General features: G+C 35.2%; 1 protein-coding gene across 1 annotated transcript in view; it reads right to left on the bottom strand.

Moving 5' to 3' along the window:
* LOC149791321 (uncharacterized) overlaps positions 1-19,574 on the bottom strand; it is a 122,066-nt gene extending 102,492 nt beyond the window's left edge. Inside the window, exons 1-5 of the mRNA XM_089969855.1 lie at positions 19,369-19,574; positions 14,383-14,463; positions 10,775-10,858; positions 8,412-8,528; positions 879-1,004 (exon numbers count right to left, since the gene is read on the bottom strand). Coding sequence (XP_089825981.1) covers positions 879-1,004; positions 8,412-8,528; positions 10,775-10,858; positions 14,383-14,404 — 349 coding nt within the window. The 5' untranslated portion in view covers positions 14,405-14,463; positions 19,369-19,574. The remainder of the gene's footprint in view (positions 1-878; positions 1,005-8,411; positions 8,529-10,774; positions 10,859-14,382; positions 14,464-19,368) is intronic.
* Positions 19,575-22,216: the final 2,642 nt, after the last annotated feature.

Here is a 22,216-nt window from a genome sequence, read left to right as displayed (position 1 = left end):
TATTATATATTTCTTGCATAATATGCATCAGTGTAAGTTGGTTCATGCGTCAATAAAACCTACAATTTACTTCAACCCACCCCCATCATCGCCCCCTGTTATAAATAACATTTTTTTTCATGGAACTAATTTATCATGATATTGCATGATACATTTCTAAAACACGATGACACTTTGTGGAGCCCAACCTTCATGTTAATGCGGCAGTGTTTACATCTCAAACTGACCTGGAAGATCTTGTTTCTTTTGTAATAGCCACTAAAGATTAAAATCTACTAACAAGTGATCTATTATTGGGAAACAATATCATAAATATATCTCCGAACGTTCAAATGTCATGGACCAGACAATCAAATGTTAATGGATTGATGCAAGCCGTAACATAATATGCCTGACTAAAGGCAGGCGTATAGAGAAACAAAGTACAACACAAGCATCAAAGTATATCTGTGTTAAAAGAATCAAAGGTCCAGGGATCATAAAATCTGAAACACGCCATCCGCAATGCTTTGTGCAATACGTGCTATTGTAAGTGTTCAAGCATTCAATTACAAAAGCTACACTTTTAAAAATGTTCACGTTTACAATGTTACCCTATCAATTAGAAACGAAGTATGTCACTACGTACAACAATAATTATGGTTGCAGAATGTTTAAGAGGCAGACAAGAAAATGGACATACACACGGACGAAAGGAAAAGGGCGATTACTTAGAAGATCTAGAGTCTCAATGCGGGTTCCTTAAAACAAAAGAAACATCGATGATATTAGAACCTCAAGGATGTTTAATTATTCAGAAGAGGCATATAGTACGTCTCATAGACGATTTCCATACTGAATGGAAGCTTACTAGCATAAAAGCATATTGTTTTACTTACTAAATGCACGCTTTACTTGAGTATAATTAGTTGTTAGTCGTTGGGCAACCTTGACTTCCCCACCGAATACAGATAATGCAACGTGTTCAACATTCATATCCGATTCATGTCTGGCATCTTCTAGCCCTGAAAAAATGAAAAAAAGGATTTCAAACAAGTTGGTTTTGAGCACATCAATATTATGTTACGATGTGAATGAAGATGCAACGGCCCAAGATATTACTGGGGCTACTGTGGGAATAGACGGGATTGTATTGGGGCAGTGGGAGGTTAACATTGCGGTCATTATCTTCAAAGTATGGGAGCAAGGGAATTCCATGTCAAAATGTCCATAGAATTAACATGTCAGTGGGTGACTATGGAAAATGAAACTTTAACACTAGTAGTTAACGTGATATTTACCTATGTCCCTTAAACTAGTGCTTTGTCTTGAGAACCCGAATATGGCTGCGGACATTGGGAATGCTCCCATTGTGTATTAAGTTAAATTATGGTGATGCTTGGGACACACGAAAATGTAATTTTAAAGCTATATTTACAAACCAGCATGCTGTCTGAATGACCATTCGCCAATTACATACTGACCAATACCAGTACTTACTAACCATCACGTTTTGTGACTGACCAGTAGCCACTAATATACTTCTACTGACCAACAGATACACATAGTAACCAGCATTCCATCTGACTGCCAATCATGAACCCCTTTACCAACTTGCACATACAACAATTGGCCAATATCCGCACTAACTGACCAGTATCCATATCTTCTATCCAATAACCATGTTTCCTAACAAGTACGAAATAATTTTGACCAGCACCGACGTTTTCTAACCAATACATAGTATTAATGACGAGTACCAACTTCCATTGACCAGAACATTTCTGACCATAACCCAGACCAACTATCCAGTTGCCATGTTTACTGTATAATGCACATTTTCTTACCAGCAACCACGCTTATTAACCAATAGACTGTTGCTTAACAGTACCCACATCTACTGATGAAGCACATATACCTAATGAGCATCACCCACATACAATGACCAGCACACTATGTTACATGCTAGCACTCTCATCTACTGTCCATTAGCCGAGTATACTAATCAAAACGTAGAGTTCATGACCAGCACCCACATCTTCTGACCAACAGCCATACATACCAAACAATACAGTGCAAACGTACTGACAAGCACTCGAACAAACAAACAAAAGTGTGCAAAGGTAGGTTACAAAGTTAGAGGTAAACTTAAGGGGATTAACACCAAATCTTAGACAATCATTCACTATCCCTTTTCTACATTGAACTTTTTACATACAAATCAGAGAAAGAGAATTCCTTTGGACAGAATATTGCATAGTAGCTACAAGAATATACCCAAGACTTATATATAAAGCATATTATGCCTCACGTTAAATGGTCATTGTCGCTAAATTCGCATATATTTCACTGACAAATACTGCAACCTCTCATAACACTAAAACAGACGTGACTAAAAGTAATGCAAAAATTATGCAACTGTCTTAGAATTTAGAAGAGAAACACCTTCTAAACTTAGTCTCAAATAGTTGACTATAAGTAGTACTAAAAAGTAAAAAACGAACACGAACGTTAGCAGAGACTAGACATATGTCCGAATATATATTCAAAAGATACGGCTACTATTAGGTATTACTGAAAATTTTCTTACAAATGAACAATATAGCGTGGACTAAAACTAGTGCTAAAATTCCGAAACTCTGATAGACTTATATGAAAGTGGATAAACTCTTGATGAAATGTAAAACATACGGCTTAGATTAAAATTAGTACTAAAATTCTTAAACTAGTATCGATATTAACGGAGACCGAAATAATCGGAGACCGAAATAATTCAGGAGTAAATGTAAAAATTATTGTCTTGGCTGAGAGAAGTAATAAAAGCTAGAAACTTACAAAGCCATTAACGAAGACTGAACAAAACCTGTAAAATGTACTTAACATATTCAGGAAAACTTTAACATTACGGCTTAGACTTAAAGGTAAATTTGAAACTAGTAGCGAAACTGGAATTCGATCAGGAGAAAAACAATGACTTATATCGAAAGCAAATCCACAATTCAGCAGAGACTTGAAAAGCAGGACAACTTGTAAATGTTATCGCTTAAGGACACACGGTACTAATTATACGGAAGAACTGTGAACCAGTCTAGAAATGGGTGAAGAAATAATAGAGTATTTACAGGTTTGGTGGTCCATAATTGGTTAATAATGAAAATTAAAATTTTAGGAAAAATATCTTTTGAGAGCTTATCCTATATGTAATGTAACAAAAATATTGACAAATTTCTACTGATGCAACTTTAGCATTTTTACAGGCTTGACTCAGGAGTACTCAATACTGAAAGTAGCACCTGATTCATTTGGTGCAGAATCAATAACACGTGTTTCATGCACATGTATGTAAACAAATTGCCGCGGGTCATATGGTGTTCTCCACACATAAGCTTGCACCAAGGTTAGATGTGCACGAAAAATTATAGGTGTTATTATCAGCACCCATAAATTTTAAGTTATTGAATTTTGAATATGATAGTGTTTCCATATGTTTACCATTGGAGTGGAATTAGTACCGTGAGTCCTTAAGCTAACAGAAGTGCCAGGATTGTGCAACCTTTTATGGAATCTAATGAAAACTGAGCAAATCAGGAAAATTATTACATGTTGGCTTAGATTAAACATAATCCTTAAAACGTCATTTCCCCATGCATGTACAAATTGTAAAAATATTTTTTTTTTATAAAATACAAAGAAATAATTTAAAAGTAAAAAATTTGCAAATATACTTTTCTAAAAAAAAGCGAATAAAAAAGACGGAAAACATCGAAATTCAAAACTGTTGTTTTTCTTTAAATTGACAAATATTAAAAAATTTAAATCATTAATATGAAAATTTAAAATATATTATGTAAAATGTTTCAATTTAGAAAGCCTAAATAAAATCTTCAAAAGTGCATTTTAAAAAATGATTTATTAAAAGGTTTTTAGAATTATTTTTTGGTTGGCAATATGGAGAAATGTGTTTTTTGCGAGAAAAGTCGCTGAACATGAAAAAGGCTGTTGGATGTTAAAAAGGGTCTAGGTTATAAACACACATTACACTCTACTGACATAATGTTTAGAGTTTTAAGGGATAACACCTAATTAACCTCCATCAACAACCTTGCCGATCGAACGTCCTCACCATCAACTAAAACTAAAATGAAAGTTATATGATGGTCACTGATACACATACATAAAACACCCCTTAGAAAAAACAGATTCTCGAATGAGACTAGTTGATGGTCATTCAAACCTACTTATGGACAAATAAGCACACACGCTTACTAGATATCATCCTCACACAAGCATATAAACTATTTTGAAAGAGGACAAAGGGCATGTAGTTGATCTAACTCATAACTGCAATTAACGGCAGGTTATTTACTATCTAAGCCAATACACATATAAACTCATGAGAACGGGGGTGCAGATTATATACATTATATAGTCAAATAGTACTGCCAGATCGAATTGGTATTTGATACACGTTTTGTTACTATCGAAAGCAAATACACATACATAAAGCTCACGTCAAAGAGTATGTATGATATTTAGTGGGCATGATTGCCAACTAATTCTTATAAACAAATACATATTTTATCATTCAATACCCTTACAAACAAAACAGATGAGGATCGAAAATGGGTGTTACTGACGATTATTAACTCACATGTTCAATGACATCAAGTCTTTGATGTCAGAAACAAAATAATGTGATCGACAAAGCATCTTTGACAAAGTCTCAGGGGAATATATTTGTTTTGCTCACATAAAAGCCAAAACTAAACACCACCACCACAACTACCACCACCATCATCATTGTCTTTATCATCGTCATCATCATCATCATCATCAACATCATCATCATCATGCAGCGAGTACAAAAGGGACGAAGACGACAGCATTCAGTGGCGGTGGACTCCGTGAGGAATAGGTCTAATACAGTTTCAGCTGAAGTCAGAAGTATGGTGGTTATTCTGATGGACTTGTGTCAAAGCAACTTTCTCTTTCAGGGCCAGCCATGTAGCTCAGAAAGACATATTGCACATTTATTGCCAAAAACAGAATCAGCCTCAAATAAGTGTGTGAGTGCATATGTATAAATAATAATAATAATAATAATAATAATAATAATATTAATATTAATAGCAAGAACAAAAATAAACAATAATGATAAAAAATATGAAATTGTTGATAAAAATTCTTCTTCTTTAGAAATGTATTTCTCCTTTCTTTTCTTCCTCAGTTTTCTTTATATGTGGTGACCACTCTGAAGATCGTTGCCAAGTCTTATTGCACCCACAACATTTGTCTTGGATTTAATGTAGAGACCTCTGTTCTTCTTTCTTAGCTTAAAGGGTTCTTTTTCTTTCTTTTCTCTCGAATTTTTGATACTCTGGGCCTTACGTTTTTCTCTCGACGGATATAACAAGCATCTCCACTTTTCTCTCGAGAGGAACTTTTGTTTTATAAAGGATTCAAATAGATATTCCCCTGTATGGAACAACACATTTTCCTGCTTTCAGTAACGTTGTTTGGCACTATGTCATTACTTTTTTATTGCACCGTGTTAGCATTTTTTAACACATGCAGTCAAGGTGAGAATATAACTTTCAAGACGGGTGCCAACGGACAAAATATCGATTAACAGGTACTCTGCAAACCATGTCTTTGTTGCCGAGCTCTTCTAGGTGACGGGATTCTGGAGTTATAATCCAGCCTAGAATCGTTAAAATGTTTTGCTTTGTTTCTTCTCTAAGGTGAATTTACCATTGAAAATATAATATTTTCTCCTAGATCTCCATTATATCAATATTCCCACTCTCAAAACGAAATTACAATGACATGGAGATAAGGGGGATGCACAACGGCACAGTGAACTAATTGAAGATTATCATTTGAAAGAAAATGATTCTTACCGACGGATCAGTGGCATTTATTGCCATTTTTACTCCATTACATTGGAATTCACATAAATCAAATTAAGCCCTTCAGTGGGATAGGTAACATAAATACTTAAAGCATGTGTTGACGTCTATTGTTGGAGAGTGTTTGTGTCACTACTCAGAATAGCAAATAAGTTTGGAGAACATTTGATAATGTTTTACTGTCGGTCAAAATGCATTGTAAGACGAAAGGATGGTAGATCGTACCGATCAGTAACTTATGTTGGTTTTCTCCAGTGCCTTGTGAAAAACGTGTCGTTGAAAAGATTCCAAATCGTATTGACGAGAGTTATATATCGCAATAACGTCCTGTAGGAATTCTTCTTTTTTGCAGAGTAATTCAGGAAAATCAAAACATTCATTACTTTATTATTATTATTATTATTATTATTATTATTATTATTATAGACACATATTTACTGGAGGGTTGATTTATATTTGGCAATAGCTCAGCAGTATATTTGATAACAATATTTTAGTCCACATCACAAAAATAGAATAGATTTAGGTTTTAGTATTCCTTAGGTGTATTACCTCAGGAATTCTTGCGGATGCACACATTATGGTTAACAAGTATCAATTGCCTGACTTTTTCTTAGGTAAAGGACGACATATAGTCTACAATTTTATTCTGCTAAATCCTTCTTAAAAACTACGACTATGTTGCACATTAGCTTTGGGTATTTTCTGAACTGGTTTTTCTATCCTTTGGCAATCATAATGAGATCAACAGTAATTAGAAATATCAATTTTTGAGTTTCGACCAACACAAATGATATTTTATCTTGTCATAAAATTTATACTGACTCCTAAATTATACCAAAGGAGGTTCATTGGCTAGACTAACATTGTCTTGTTGATAAGACTTAGTAAAGATTATTTGATAGCTCACCGACAAATCGTCACCATCGGTAAATCAGGTGGTCTCCATGTCTCATAGGGACCCCATTTGTCAGACAATAACAAACCGGTACGTGTGTGGCTTCAGATTTGCTAATAGCCCTCTGAAGCAAACAGATCTCATGATCTTGTTCAGCAATGAGCGATTGTGTTTTTCGGCCTGATTAAATGAGAGAGAATGAGTAATAAACGAAAGAATCACTGTAATGAAAATCTACTCATTGATCAATACTAGACGCAAATGTCGCCTCATTGAAAGACTGACAAATAAATTTAAACAGTTTCCTGATCAACATTATGTTCAAGAGATTTTTGCCAAAGATATGGTAGCTGCACAAGCAGACTAAGATTAATGTTAAAATGGAGAGGAACATTAACAAAGCTTCACTCTAGTCCCTGAATAAGAACAATTTTCTTTAGAAGAGGACTTCTCATAAAAAGAGAAAGTACATGATAATAAAATCCAACGGTAATGTTTTGGTCAGAAAGGTCAATGAGCACCTTGTAATTCAAAATGAGCAATTTAACTTAATAATTCATCTCAAATTATATGTGAACACAACTGCAAACTCGGCTTATAAATTCCCAAATACAGATATGAAAAAGGGATGACTAATTATTTACCAAATCACCTTTATATACAAATATCACTTAACCTTCAGTATAATGGTTTATTACGGAAAGGCCAACTAACTCGTAAACAAAGTCAGGTCGTGGACTCAGACTCAAGTAAACAGCGTGTTTACTCCTTAGAAGCATGCTAAAAGTCAGGTAGACACAACCATCAATCAAGGACACAAATTAAGTACACTCTATAGATGCATAGATATATATATATATGTGAAGATGGCAGAGCAACAAAATATCACATTACTGGTGCGGCATTTGCAGAATGCTATACCAAAGAATCCAACGTCTAATAAGACCAAAAGGGAAACTGAAAGGAACTCCTATATAAGTGTGTGTGTGTGTGTGTCTGTGTGTGTGTGTGTGTGTGTGTGTGTGTGTGTGATTTTGATTTTTAACGTAGCTTTAAAATATTTTCAGTCATATCACTACGATGTTTGCAATGTGGTTATTTATAGTGGTCTACCACTGAGGTATCATGCCGCAAGCATATATAGTTCGTACCATTTTATAAGTCTTTTGTACGACTCGGCTGGATTCAAACCCGCGAACTCCCGCATCTGAAGCGGACGCTTTAACCACTTAGGCCACCAGAGCAGTTCTCAAAAAAAGGAGGGAAGTTAACTGTTATATATGTCAACAGAAAAAGGAAAAGTGCTAGGTGTCTTACATATATATTGTCTACTTTCGGTCTATTTTCTTCTGGCAGAGAGCACCAAATGCGGACTACCATCGTAGTACGCAAGACACTTTCTAAGAATAGTACCAGATGGAAATAAGACTCATTCGAGTGTAACACGTATCATAACACCAGAATCAAACCAGTATAATTACAGAACTGGCATTAGGCTACAAATAACCTTGAAGATCAATAATAAACTAGACTTTTAGACAATGAAAATATTAGACCTACGTACATTTTAATCGCTAAAAAATAATCATAAAAAGCTAGCAATTCTACCAAGTTGAAGTACTGACCTGTAATAAACTCATGAAAGAACTGTTGGACTTGTTCCCATGCTGATCCTTGGCTAACACTGGCTGATGTATCAACGCAAAGCACTGTATGTACGTCTGCCACATGGTAGCTTGCAGCTAGTGAGCAAAAATAAAAGTTGCTAAATCTTTCCCACAGTTACAGAAGTATCAAACTAGTATAACATTCTCTGACAAAGCTGATTCTAATGAAAATAACATGTCAAGCTTCTTCACATTTAATATGGCAATATATTTCATACTTCTTAGCATTTATTGGCTCCGATGCACAGTAAATGTAAATTGATTGTTATGAGCCAAACTAGCAGCAAACGATTACTGTGGTATAATTGAATATCTAAAATTCGGAAAAATACATATTCAAAAGTGAACCTTATAAAGACCCCTTAAAAATAACACTTCCAAACATAGTTTCCGACGATATATATAAATATATATATATATATATATATATATATATATATATATATATATATATATATATATATATATATATATATATATATATATATATATATATATATATATATATATATATATATATATATATATATATATATATATATATATATATATATATATATATATATATATATATATATATATATATATATATATATATATATATATATATATATATATATATATATATATATATATATATATATATATATATATATCCGTTGAGTGTTCGTATTTCAGTAAATACGTTCTGAGTTTGGAACTGTTACATGTAGCCTTTAGTACATTATGTTGTCTCGAGTTAACTTCTATGTGCTGTAGCTTGAGGCACAAATAGCTGATAAGAGCTAATATTTGCTTTTAATTGTCTTTATGTGAAACTTCATTCAAAATAATGCCTTATTTGTAATTATATATATATATATATATATATATATATATATATATATATATATATATATATATATATATATATATATATATATATATATATATATATATGCAGTAATCCGTGCACATACCGTGAAGCACAGATATTACACAACTATATACGCACGTCACATTTAAACATTAGGTGATGTTGTTGTTGTTGTTGTTGTGGGGTTTAACGCCATTCTTCAGCACATGATATGCTATACATGGCGGCCAGTATTAATGGTAGAGGAAGAACCCGGGTAAACCCCTGGAAGAAACACCGACCCACGAGAAAAACAGTAGGTGAAGGAAGGAAGCTGTTTGAGTTGCCTGGAAATAGGCATGCCGTCGGTCTGGAATGTTTTGCTGCATATAAATTTTGAAAACATGTTTGAGGTCACTAAAAACTATTTCTAGAATTATCTTTGAAATTATGATCCAAAATTCCATTTCATTTTTTTCTATTGTTGTCTTAAACGTTAGAATCGTCAACTATAACATTCATTTGTCTTACTCGTATACTTAATACATAATGACAACATTTAGCAATTGCATTTAGATTTATGACGAAGCTTTAAAAAAAAAATTGTCATATCGCTACGATGTTTGCAGTGTGGCAATTTATTGTGATGTCTATCACTGGTGAATTATGCCGCAGGCATGTAGAACGATGTCACATTATCCTGACAAAAGGCCCACTAGTCCTAACACTAACATCTCAATGCTGAACGCCAAGCGAGGCAGCTGTTAGTACCAGTTTTATGTTTTCAGCATGACTCGGCCGGGGTTCGAACCCGCGACCTCCCACTTCCGAGGCCTGCAGTTCTTTTTTGTGTATTCAATATGTTACATGTCCGTTTAACACAGACTATTAGCTTTGCTTTGGTATTTAACTTTCAAATACGAATGCCACAGACACACAATTATTAATAGGTTTTCTATCCTGCGAGAAAGAAAAGAACCTTGATTGAAGTCACTTCATATACAGAATAGCACTCATCCCACCAACCCAACCCCCCAAGAAAAAGACCAAAATAATTCCCGCAAAAAACAATAATATGAAAACATATATACACTCAAAATATATTCAGACTGCGTTTTGCGTGTCATGTTTCTGAGTTGGGTCAGATGCAAGAAACATTTATAACTACTGTATACACAAGGTGTGGTAACCAATGTTATACTTATCTGGTGAGTGGCCACTAATGTACGCCCCACTACAGAGACAAATCCCCAGGACTTACAGGTGCAGTCATACTTGAATTACAAGGCGTTGTTTCGAAATATACTTAAGTGATTTATAACATGAAATTAACACCTGAACAAAATATTCCGTTGGATATAAACGTAAAAAATCAACTGGCCAGGTAAAAATCGCACTTGAAGGGGAGCTAAACGAGAAGTGGTAAAGCTCGTTAACTATTAATAAATGGGTAAGCTACTGGTTCGTGATACGAGTACTACCCCACCTTCTTCCAATTCCTCTCTAGCCAGGTCAGCCCAGTATGATTGATTGGGTACTCGAGTCACTGGTGCGTTCTGATCCAGGTCGACTGAAATTACAGGAGTTGCTGCATAGATACGATGATCTTTCATAATGTATTTAGTCAATAATGTACAAAATGCAATATTTTCCTTAGATACATGTAAGCAACGCTGAGAGTCTGCAATGCATTGGCATAAGCAAATACTAATGTTAAAACGTAGATTAGAGTACATCTTCAGCGTTCTTTAACTTTACCCTAACAACGAAATACATTTGTTTTTGGTCCAAATTTTAATTCTTACAAATACTATAATGGTCTAAGTATTAGCTATTAAAAATTTCGTCTAAATTTTAAATTTTACAAATAATATAAAGTTCTATAATGGTCTAAATTTTATAACTGACGTTGTTTTATCATATCAATTTAAAATGTATTATCAGACACCGCATCTTAAAGCTCTTTTTGAATTTTATTTCAGGCAAGTGTAAGTGTGATTTGTATCAATAAATGTAGTAAAAATAGGAACCAAAGATAAATTTTTTTTTATAAAAGACGATATAATATGAAACACAAGCTGGACATTTTTTTCATTCAACATAACTCTATGACAATTGTCTTAGTCTTTTCATAATCATATTTTGAAATGGTTGCAAGCTCTAATGTTTCAGATATTTCATGTAACTAATTATATATGTAATGCATTTGATGAATGTGCAGTATTTTGAAGAAGAAAAAAAAATGATTTTGTCGGATTCTTCACATGAATGTGGTTTGTGTCCTAGTAGCACATTTTCTGCTCTAACGCACATCCGCTTCTGAATAGCCCTTCAATTCGGAACCTTCACGTCAGAGAATCAGTGTGTTTAATGGATACAATAGATATAAGCAATAATATACACAAACAGTATATTTGAATTACCAAGTATTCGCATTGACAACAAATGAAATATAAGAAAAAATATGTCTAACCAAATAAGACTTGTTCACTTGTTGATGACAGACAATCTAATTGTCTTTAGCCTAGCACATGTTGCTCCTTTTAGAAAAGATACTATCATTGATATTTGACAATATGCTTTTGATATTGTCTTTTTATTATTAATTTGTATTATTATTATTATTATTATTATTATTACATTCTGACCTATACTTATATTATCATGCGAGATACTACAATGACTAATACAATAGTTCGACAGGGATGCATTGAGGTTAGTAAACAGAATATATCACTATGCTCAATTTACTGCCATACAATGTGTCTACACTTCACACGTAGGTTCAAAGGTGATTGCTATGCGCTCATAAAGGTACGCAGCTTACTGTTAACATTTCAAAATGTACTTCTTGGGTCTCTTGATACACATTATTTTGCCCAGTAGAGCGTTTCATTGTCATAACACAGCAACTTATTACCTTTATGTCATTGTTATTATTACACCTTTTTATGAATCGTGATGAGAATGGATTAAACATTTTAGATTAGTCTTTACTGTCATAAAAGGATTCAAGCATATACCTTTTTCATAATGAGATCGTCCCTCATTTTTATTCCGCAATCTTGCATGGATCAAGTTACGCATCAGAAACTCACAATGTGCAACTATAACTAAGTCCTTTTAAAATGGAATCTCAGTATGAACAACTCTGTAGTTATATTCACTTTAAATAACTCTATTCACTTTAAATAACCCTATTCATTTTAAATAAATCTATTCATTTTAAATAACAATATTCATTTTAAATAACTCTATTCATTTTAAATAATTATATTCACTTTAAATAACTCTATTCATTTTAAATAACTCTATTCATTTTAAATAACTATATTCGTTTTAAATAATTATATTCATTTTAAATAATTATATTCACTTTAGATAATTATATTCACTTTAAATAACCCTATTCACTTTAAATAGCTCTATTCATTTTAAATAAATCTATTCACTTTTAAATAACTCTATTCATTTTAAATAACTCTATTCATTTTAAATAACTATATTCGTTTTAAATAATTATATTCATTTTAAATAATTATATTCACTTTAGATAATTATATTCACTTTAAATAACTCTATTCATTTTAAATAACTCTTTTTGCATGATGTGAGCGTTGAGCTATAAATTGGTTTAAATGGATGAAATATAAACTGATAAAAACAGCATGCCTATGGATTAAAAACATCTTTACATACATTTTGTCTAAATCAATCCTATCTACCCATCCAATTGCCCATCCTAAATTCTACAGCAACGGTGCTTGTATAGTTTCTTTGGCACCAAATTATATTTTATTCTCCTTTTTATTTATATCATATCTCATAATGGAATAATTGATTCTGACCAGTGATGCTGATATCGTTTTATTATCTTAAAGCACAAAAGTAGTGTAACACAACTTGGCATTGCAATAATCGTCTTACATTAAAATAGTTATCTTTTGACAGCATTACTTTGCAACATCACAAACTAAAGCGCAAAAGTAAAATCTGCACTAGTTATAATGATACATGTTTTACAAACAAGATTTGACATTTGGTACAACCGAAAATGTTCCATCTCTGCATGTTTCATCAATTATAATTATTTAATTATTAATCAGATATCTAATCCACGGTGTGAGTCATATTCATTTACTTGACCTTAAAATTGCAAGTGTAAGTGTTAATCAAAGTAGATTCAAAACAGGGGATATATGATTTGTTTAAAGATTTTTAAAAGATCAGCAATGCTTGAGAAAGAGAAAGCCTTTCTGGTCTTTCAAATCTTCTTGAACAATTCATACATCATCAGTTTTCAGACTGCTTTGATGAAATAATCTCTAACGTGCATCTCTTTCTTCTGTAATCAAGTGCCTTCCACTAACCTGACGATCAAACAATTAAAACAGTATTGTTTCTGTCAGGAAACAAGATTATGTTCGAATAGTATAATACAAGTGTTACCTCATGGAAATAATATCACATACGGAAATGCAATATCGAGAAGTAACCAAAAGGAAGTTCTCTCTAGATTTATGCTAACTTTACGCATTTTCCGAAGCGCGTTAGATGAGAACAAAGCTGAGCTTTGATGTTGTAGATGTTTGTATATATTGTTAGATACACATACTAGAGCTTCCTTTCTCACATCCAATAATGCAAATAACCTTCCATATTCAACGCTTTGTAACTACATGACAGAAATGTCAAAGTCAACATTAAGTTACAAAGCTAAGGACGTTAAGTAATTCGGAGCAGGCAGACGAAGTAAATCTAGATATATACCATTTCTGATGAATAAATTCAAGTCAAAAACTAATTTAAATGAGCCTATCGCAAAGTTTTCTTCAATCGATAAAACAAAGCCACAACTAAACAGTTATTTGAGCAACAAGTCAGGTCATTGGGCCATAATAAAACATTATGACTTAAAACTCCGTGACGAAAATTTACCAGATTCATAGTCAAATATTTTCAAAGTTTTATCCCACCGAATAAACGTCAGATGCGCGAACGCGAGCAGATTAAGTTATATTGTCGTACATAAACACATGTCGATCCATAAATTATGCGGGAAGCAAAGAGACTGATACATGAAACATTTATTACCTCCGTTTTTGACATCAGACATCTCCGAAATGTGTCACTGTTGAAACGATTATAGAGTGTGACGTCTGCAGTCGCAAGTATCTGAAGAAAAAAATACTTTTGTAGAATGTAGCTAAATAATTTTGTATGCAAACTATTTAGTTTGAATTTCCTAAAATATCACATACTATAAATGCATAATATTAATTTAGTAGACATGAAGGTCACCAAGTGATTATCATTTAAAATGTTGTATTTTGTATTTTTCTGATGATATTCGTCCTAATGTATACACACACCTCTGAGACCAGACTAAATATATAGTGGTGGCAAGTCACTTTCCGTGATCATCTCTGTGACTCCAATAAACTTATATGGGTAAACGTTCCAATTTTGGGGTTGTTTTTGCCCTTTTTTTCACAGCATAGAGAGATCATCAACACACTTGCAAATTTCTAAAGAATTATCACCCCGTGTGAGGATCGAATAACACTATGAGCACACTTTCAAATTTGCAATACGGCATTTCATTCATACGGGGTCAATGACCCCACTCTTGTACACCTGTTGAGCTAGCACAAAAGCGCAAATAACAAACTTTTCATTACATCATGCAAAGGTAATTGTGTTATATATTTAACAATTTCAAACGAGCAATCTGAATAGTTCATGGGTTCGTCGTATAAAACATATAGGTAGCAAGGTACAAGGCACATTGGTTACAAACTTTGTTGGGGAATAGCTGTGGACTAATTAGAATTACTAAATAAGACCCCGAGCATATTATAAATTACCAGGTGTAACAATATAATAGATCACTAATAAAAATGGTGTTTTGTAAGATCTTTAATGCAGAACGTCATCATTGCTCTAATATCCACATTAAATACGTTCTCTTTGCATTGGGAGTGTAAGTAGTGAAAAAGAGAGTGAACCATTCCGCGAGTAACTGCAAACATTTATACTGTATCCTGACCTATTGTATCGGATCCATGAATAGGTGCTTTCCTCTCTGTTCAGTAGATATGCGTCAATCGAACACACACACACACACACACACACACACACACACATATATATATATATATATATATATATATAGAGAGAGAGAGAGAGAGAGAGAGAGAGAGAGAGAGAAAGAAAGAGAGAAAGAGAGAGATAGATAGATAGATAGAGTTGTTAAGTATTTAAATATTACGCCATTATCATATGTGTTACTCTCGTAGATATGCTATACCCGTTGCCGTGTAATTTCTCCATTGCAGTCTTTCATAAGAAAGACAAGCAGATATAACAAAAAGACAGACGAAGGACTAGAAATGTACTTCCTGGAAACGAATGTCCCACCAACGATGCTTTTTATAGCTCTGAAGTCAAATTAGCATCTGACCTAAGTCCAAAACGTTGACAATGGTTCTTAAATGTAGGCCACAGTAACTACGTTTGATGCTATGTTGTTAAACTCTCCAAAATCCATTCAAACACGTACTGAACATTGCTTCCTTGACTGAAAATGCGTACTCAAATCTCAGTGTCGGAGTAAGCTAGGCATTAAATACAGTAAGAGTGCAATAATTCTGAGATCCTATCAATATATGTATCTACACTCGTTTCCACATTCTACTCGTCATCAAACTTACACTATCGTATTGCTACTGGATTCAAACAGGCCTGGACGAGAGAGAGAGAGAGAGAGAGAGAGAGAGAGAGAGAGAGAGAGCTTTTTGGTCTCGCGTGCAGGCTCAGGAAGAGATATAGGCAATGCATCAACCTTCTAAAGAAAGCCTTATTTTCAGCCAACCATCACAGCGAAATTCCAAACCTTCCAGGCAATGTGTAGGTTCGCCTACTTCGTCGGTGCAATGTCCGGAGCAGTCCACATCGACGACGAAATCAGCGCCAGAATCGCCAAAGTAAGTTTGGCATTCGCCAGAATAGGCGCAGATGTGTTGGGGAGCACAGGCATCCGTCTAACACATACTACGAAAGGTTTACCAAATGGTTTTCCTGCTGTATGCATGCGAGCCCTGAACGGCATATAGAAGCCATGCCGAAAAGTTGAACGATTTTGATATTATCTGCTTAACAAAGCTGATGAAAATATGATTGCAGAAAAATGATTTTTCATTGGCAGTCATTTCAAGAATTACCACTCTGCTAATGAAATCCAAGCTGAGATAGACAGGCCATGTCAGCGATACAGATGATCTTCTACGGCGAGATGAAGAAGGGAAAGCGATTTCAGGGAGGTCAGAAGAAACACCCAAAACATTTTATCACTGACCCTATGACGTTCGAAGATTTCATACAAGATATTTTCACCTGACGCAGCGTCATCTACACTGGAGCCACATACTATAAGTTTTGCGGAATCGCAGAAGCAATGCAGAAGCGCAAGCAGTCTAATTCTTGGAACAGCAACTCTCCCACTGATGATTGTGTATGCGCGTGTGTGTGTTCGATTTTTAAAATGGCTTTGACACTTTTTAGTCATATCTATACGATGTCTGCAGTGTGGCAATTTATAGTGATGTCTAGCACGGGGGCATCATGCCGCAGACATGTAGCATCATGTCGCACCCATTCACAATATCCTGACACAAGGCCAACCAGTCCAAACACTAACCTCTTAATACTAAGCGCCTAGCGAAGCACCTGTTAGTAACAGTTGTATAAATCTTTAGTATGACTTGGACGGGGTTCGAACCCGCGACCTCTCGCATCAGAGGAGAACGCTAAAACCACTACTCCACCGGAGCGGTCCAGCTGTTGATTGAGCAGCCCCGAACAGATCGCGAATGTGCAACAAGAAATTAAGAGCACAAAATGAGTTCACTATCCAGGATAGAAGTACACAAAAGGGAGATGATTAATGAGCACGATGTGTAATGCAGGTATTATTACAAGCCATGGTTTGATGTCTGAACATTGACACAGGCTAGAGTTAATCTCTTACGCAACGTTACCCTGACTAGAGAGAAGACCGCATCTTGAATCGGCACAGGCGTTAGATAGCGCGACTTCCCACGTATGTCTTACAGCTTTGTCCTAATATCAGAGGAACCCGCGAGGGGGGTGGGAAGCGGGGCGTGTTCTAAATCCGTCCCCACGTAGACAGTCAGCGAGAAGGACATTGTCCGCTAAGTTTGATTGGATTGGGTCAAAGTGACACCCATCGGAATTGAGACAAAGGGTGTGATAACAATTACAATCAGAATTATAACTGCTAACTAGCAAGCAGTCTCACCTAGGAAGATTGCTGAGCAATATAGGGTTACTCCAAGGAAGCGACTCGTAATTTGGCGGTAAAACTTAGAAAGGAGATTCTAAGGAAAGACAAAGCTTCGTAAAGGTCAGTAAGTTATTTGCTCGATTTCTGCAAAATATTACGGCATTGTAACTGTAAATATGTGTAGTATGTATAATTAATTACTAGGATCGTTTAGTATGTATAATTGCCTTTGTAGTGTTCATTTACAGGCGTATTTGAGTATTATGTAGAGAATTATGTAGATTGTTAGCTTGTGGTCAGAATCAATTTTGTCATTCGCTATTAGGTTACTTCGTAGTAAACTAGTGCATTTATTCATGTGAGGTTATAATTTACACATGCTTGATTTGTGCATTTGGAAAATGGTTGAAGTGTGTAAGATTAGTTAATATGGATGCATAAACATATCAGAGCATTGACATTTGAATATTTGTGTACTTTGTATGAGTTGTAATGTAACGAAATGGGTTTGATTGCTGTGATATTGTTTCGTATAATGGGATTAGGAATTTGTACTGATGTGACACAATTTATTGATGAATGTATGATGTGTAATTGATACCTTGCTTTTATTACGACGTTGTTTTACCATACAAGAACGTATGAGTATTTCGATGTGAATGAATGCGTGACCGAAGAAATTTAATAGCCGTTATCTGATGATAGGCTGGGTGTAGTGTGAGATGAGAGGGCTAAGGAAAATATTGTACCGTTCTTGTGTTTTCACAGGAAGCTTTTGTGGGGACAGAACTTCCTGTTCAGTTGAATCCCGAGTCTCTAAGAGGGGAGACGGAAGTGAGACTAGAAGATCACTCGGAGTCGATAAGTCTAGTCGGTGGAGAGAGTCAAGGAGGAGCAGGAAAAGGAGTCGAGGAGGACAAAGTGGAGAAGGAGGAGAAGTATAGAGAAGTCGAGGATGAGAAGGAATTTGGAGAAGGTCGGGAGAAAGAGGAGAAGGAATTGGAGGAATAGAGGAGAAGAATACACATGTGAGTAGAATACAAGGACAAGGTGGAAAGCTATCTCCCACTATTAATCAAATGATGCAATACGCTGTCACAATGTCAAACAGAAGGAGAGTTCTTTGGAAATTTGAAGCACTTGACTATTTAATTGTTATTATATTGTTATTCGTTGGGTTCCACTTTTTGTATATTTAATCATTTAACCGTCGGCATCACTGACTTGGGGCTTGGAGCTTAACATTTATCTTTCATTAATTTAATTTCCAACCAAAATCGAGCCTGGGTGGGACTTCTATAGTAATTTAAATAAAATATTGGGAGCACCCCACCCCAACCAGGACACACCTACCACAGTGGTGGCATAACAACAAGTCACACCACATCCACAAATAATCGAACATGCTAATCTATATCTGTCTGTGGAAATGAGTCGGACAGATAGCTTGAGTTAAACTAGCTTAATGGTGGTTAATTTAATTAAGTCAGTTTCACCAATGACAAACCTCCTGAGGTAGTTACCGTCTTCATGAGCCAGTGAAAACATTAATAATCATGGAGGAAATAAATTAAATCTAAAGTGATGTTTATATTGGTCACACGGTTCCTTATTAGTTTAAGAAGCAATACTCGCATATAAAATAATCTACTCTACACAATAAAAAAGTTTACGTTGAACGTGTTCAAAACAGTTGGAGCAGAAAGAGTAAACAATACTCCGACCTGTCGAGACAGTAATTATCATGGTGGTTCCGATAATAAGCGATTACTTACCTTTTGCTAAACGGTCATGACCAACTTTGCATGGATATTACTTATATCAATACACACGATGATACATTTTGTGTAGACTTAAATAAAGTGTATCCTCTATTCTGTATCGTTTAAAATCATATAAAGACAGGAATAAAGTCTCGAATTTAGAAACAGTTTATGGACAGCTTGCTGTTTACTACACAACTAACGATCTTCCTCTACGTGTCGACTGCAAGCTATTGAACGCATGTATGTTAAAGGCTACTCTGGGAAAATCTAACTGGCGGGGCTCCACGTAGGTTGTCTTTTCAATGGATGTTTTAATTCAAGTCTTATTGTTTTATAGCTATTTAAGACATTTTGAAATGTTACGTGGGTATTATCTGTCTTCATATATAGAAAGGTTAGATTATTACGTCTTTATATACGTTTGAAGAGACAGTTTCATTTTGTCGTAAGAATTATTATTATTAAAATTATTATTGTTGTTCTTGTCTTTGTTGTTACTATTTTCATTCCTGATGCTATCGTTACTTCTACGTAATGGTCAAATATACTTCCATTCATGATCGTCTTAACCTACTGTGTCTTGTTTCTTGGAGACGGGTGGGTGGGTTATTATATCTTTCTTACCTCGTTGGGCTTTTTCATTAGATAGTTCCAGTCACGCAACATACTCAGATTTGCTTCCAATATTAAATGCGATATCCACATATTAAAATTACAATTGTTTGGGATAGTATTTCGGTCTCACCAATACGTCACATGCGGGTTGCCCTATACGTGGTTATGCATAGTCATTTGTGTTCCTGGATGACACTTTTAAAACACGCGCAGGGTGGACAAATCTGTGGGTTCCAACTGCAGTTTGCAGTAATAATTTTACACGCTCACCCAGATGCCTGCACGCAAAAAACAAAATCAAGCAAGCAATATTAATAAAAATTTTTTTTAAAGTTATAATATTGACGCATATATACAATAGGAAAAAAAATGTGTATGGCTTTACATGGTAAAAAAACAAATCGATGCGGTCAGCAATGTGTGAATGAATACTGCTGGATACATCCTGAAATAATTCGTAGGGGTGGTGGTCCCGTTCCATGCAAACTATATAGGGTCGACGTGCCTTGAAAACAAATTAATTATGCAAAGAGTGTGGTGTTTGCAAACTAAGATAGAAGCTGGTACGAACCTACCAAGCTGCATGCTCGTGCGGAATAGTCGTGATTTTTGTTTGGAGTGGAAATTTCAATCCCTGTGTACAGTTACATCCACGTAACAGTATTTCGAGCACGTGATGGATTCGTACGCGGTCGGCACTATGAGTTTTGACCGTGTAGCTGAGCCAACAAGAATTCGCTGATTTGAGTATGTTACATTAACCCGGTTGATGCCACTTTAAACGTTTCTCAGAGATGTGATTAAACCTATCACCAACACTCTCAAACGAAAACGCTGGAACATACCATCAAAGAACTATCAAGGAGGCTGGCGATCACTTTGATACCTTTGCAGAAAGATACTGGTATTAGTTACTGCGGCGTGCAATGCACGTTTTGAGTATCGCAGATATGAACTCGTTTCGTCGAATAGATATACTGTACTCCCAAGGTCGTGCAGTATTACATCCGAAAAACTCGTTCATATTTTCCCATATCAATACAGTAACCTATGACTATCTGTTGTGGACTCATCTAGAGCAATCCGTTGAAAACGTCAAAATTGTTGACGTGGTCAGCGTTCGTTATTTCGACGTAGACAAAAGTATTTCTTCGAACGCGAGCACGTTTTAATCATATAAGGAAGCGTTGAATACTTTTACTTAACAGTTTTTAAATAATCATGCACGCATGGCTGAGCTCTTTCATCTAGTCAATTGCTCGTCACTACTAGACTGAGTAAGGTAGTCATACATGTAATATGCCGACTCTTTCAAGAGGGAACCGCTCCGGTGGCCTAGTGGTTAGAGCGTCCGCCTCGGATGCGGGAGGTCGTGGGTTCGATCCCCGGCAGTGTCATACCAAAGACACAAAAATGGTACTAACAGCTGCCTCGCTTGGCGCTCAGCATTAAGAGGTAAGAGTTAGGACTGGTCGGCCTGTGTCATGATAATGTGACCGGGTGGGACATCTGATGCATGATGCCCCAGTGCTAGACATCACAATAAGCTGTTGTTGTTGTTGTTTTTTGTTGTGGGATATAACACCATTTTTCAGCACACGATAGGCTATATATGGCGGCCAGTATTAATGGTGGAGGGGAAGAATCTGGGAAAACCCCGGATAGAACCACCGACTGGCAAGCTTTCTCACATACCCACATTGGCCGAATCCGAGACTCGAACCCACGCAGACTAAGGTGAGATGACAATAATCGGAGAGCACTTTAGGCCACTCGGCGACTCGGGGCCCCAGACTATAAACTGTCACACTGCAGACATCGTATCGATATGACTGAAAAATTGTTGAAGCTACGTTACAAATCCAAATCACACACACACACACACACAAACTCTTTCAAGAGGTATGGGTTCAATGCAATTTGTCGAGTACAGTATATACACGATTATATCCACATACAGTATGGTTATATAGTGAAAAAAATGAATAAAATAGCGCATGATCACTATTTGGTCCAAAGAAATGCAGATAAAAGCTACAATTCATGTGACAATGTTAAATGCATATAAGCTATATGACCTAAATGTATCAAAGTATTGCTAACGTATTACGTTACGTATACCCGACACGCCAATAGCAAAACAATGCAGATACAATCCTTAGTATTTAAATTACAAATGACAAGAATAGACACTTCCTACATATTATACATAAATATGTAAGAGGAATTCGTGGGGAAAAAC

This window comes from Sinohyriopsis cumingii, chromosome 9, assembly GCF_028554795.1.
Source record: "Sinohyriopsis cumingii isolate HCF-2022 chromosome 9, ASM2855479v2, whole genome shotgun sequence".
In the NCBI taxonomy this organism is placed as follows: domain Eukaryota; kingdom Metazoa; phylum Mollusca; class Bivalvia; order Unionida; family Unionidae; genus Sinohyriopsis; species Sinohyriopsis cumingii.
The sequence above is the reverse complement of the archived record's forward strand: the minus strand, read 5'-3'. Positions and strand labels throughout refer to the sequence as shown.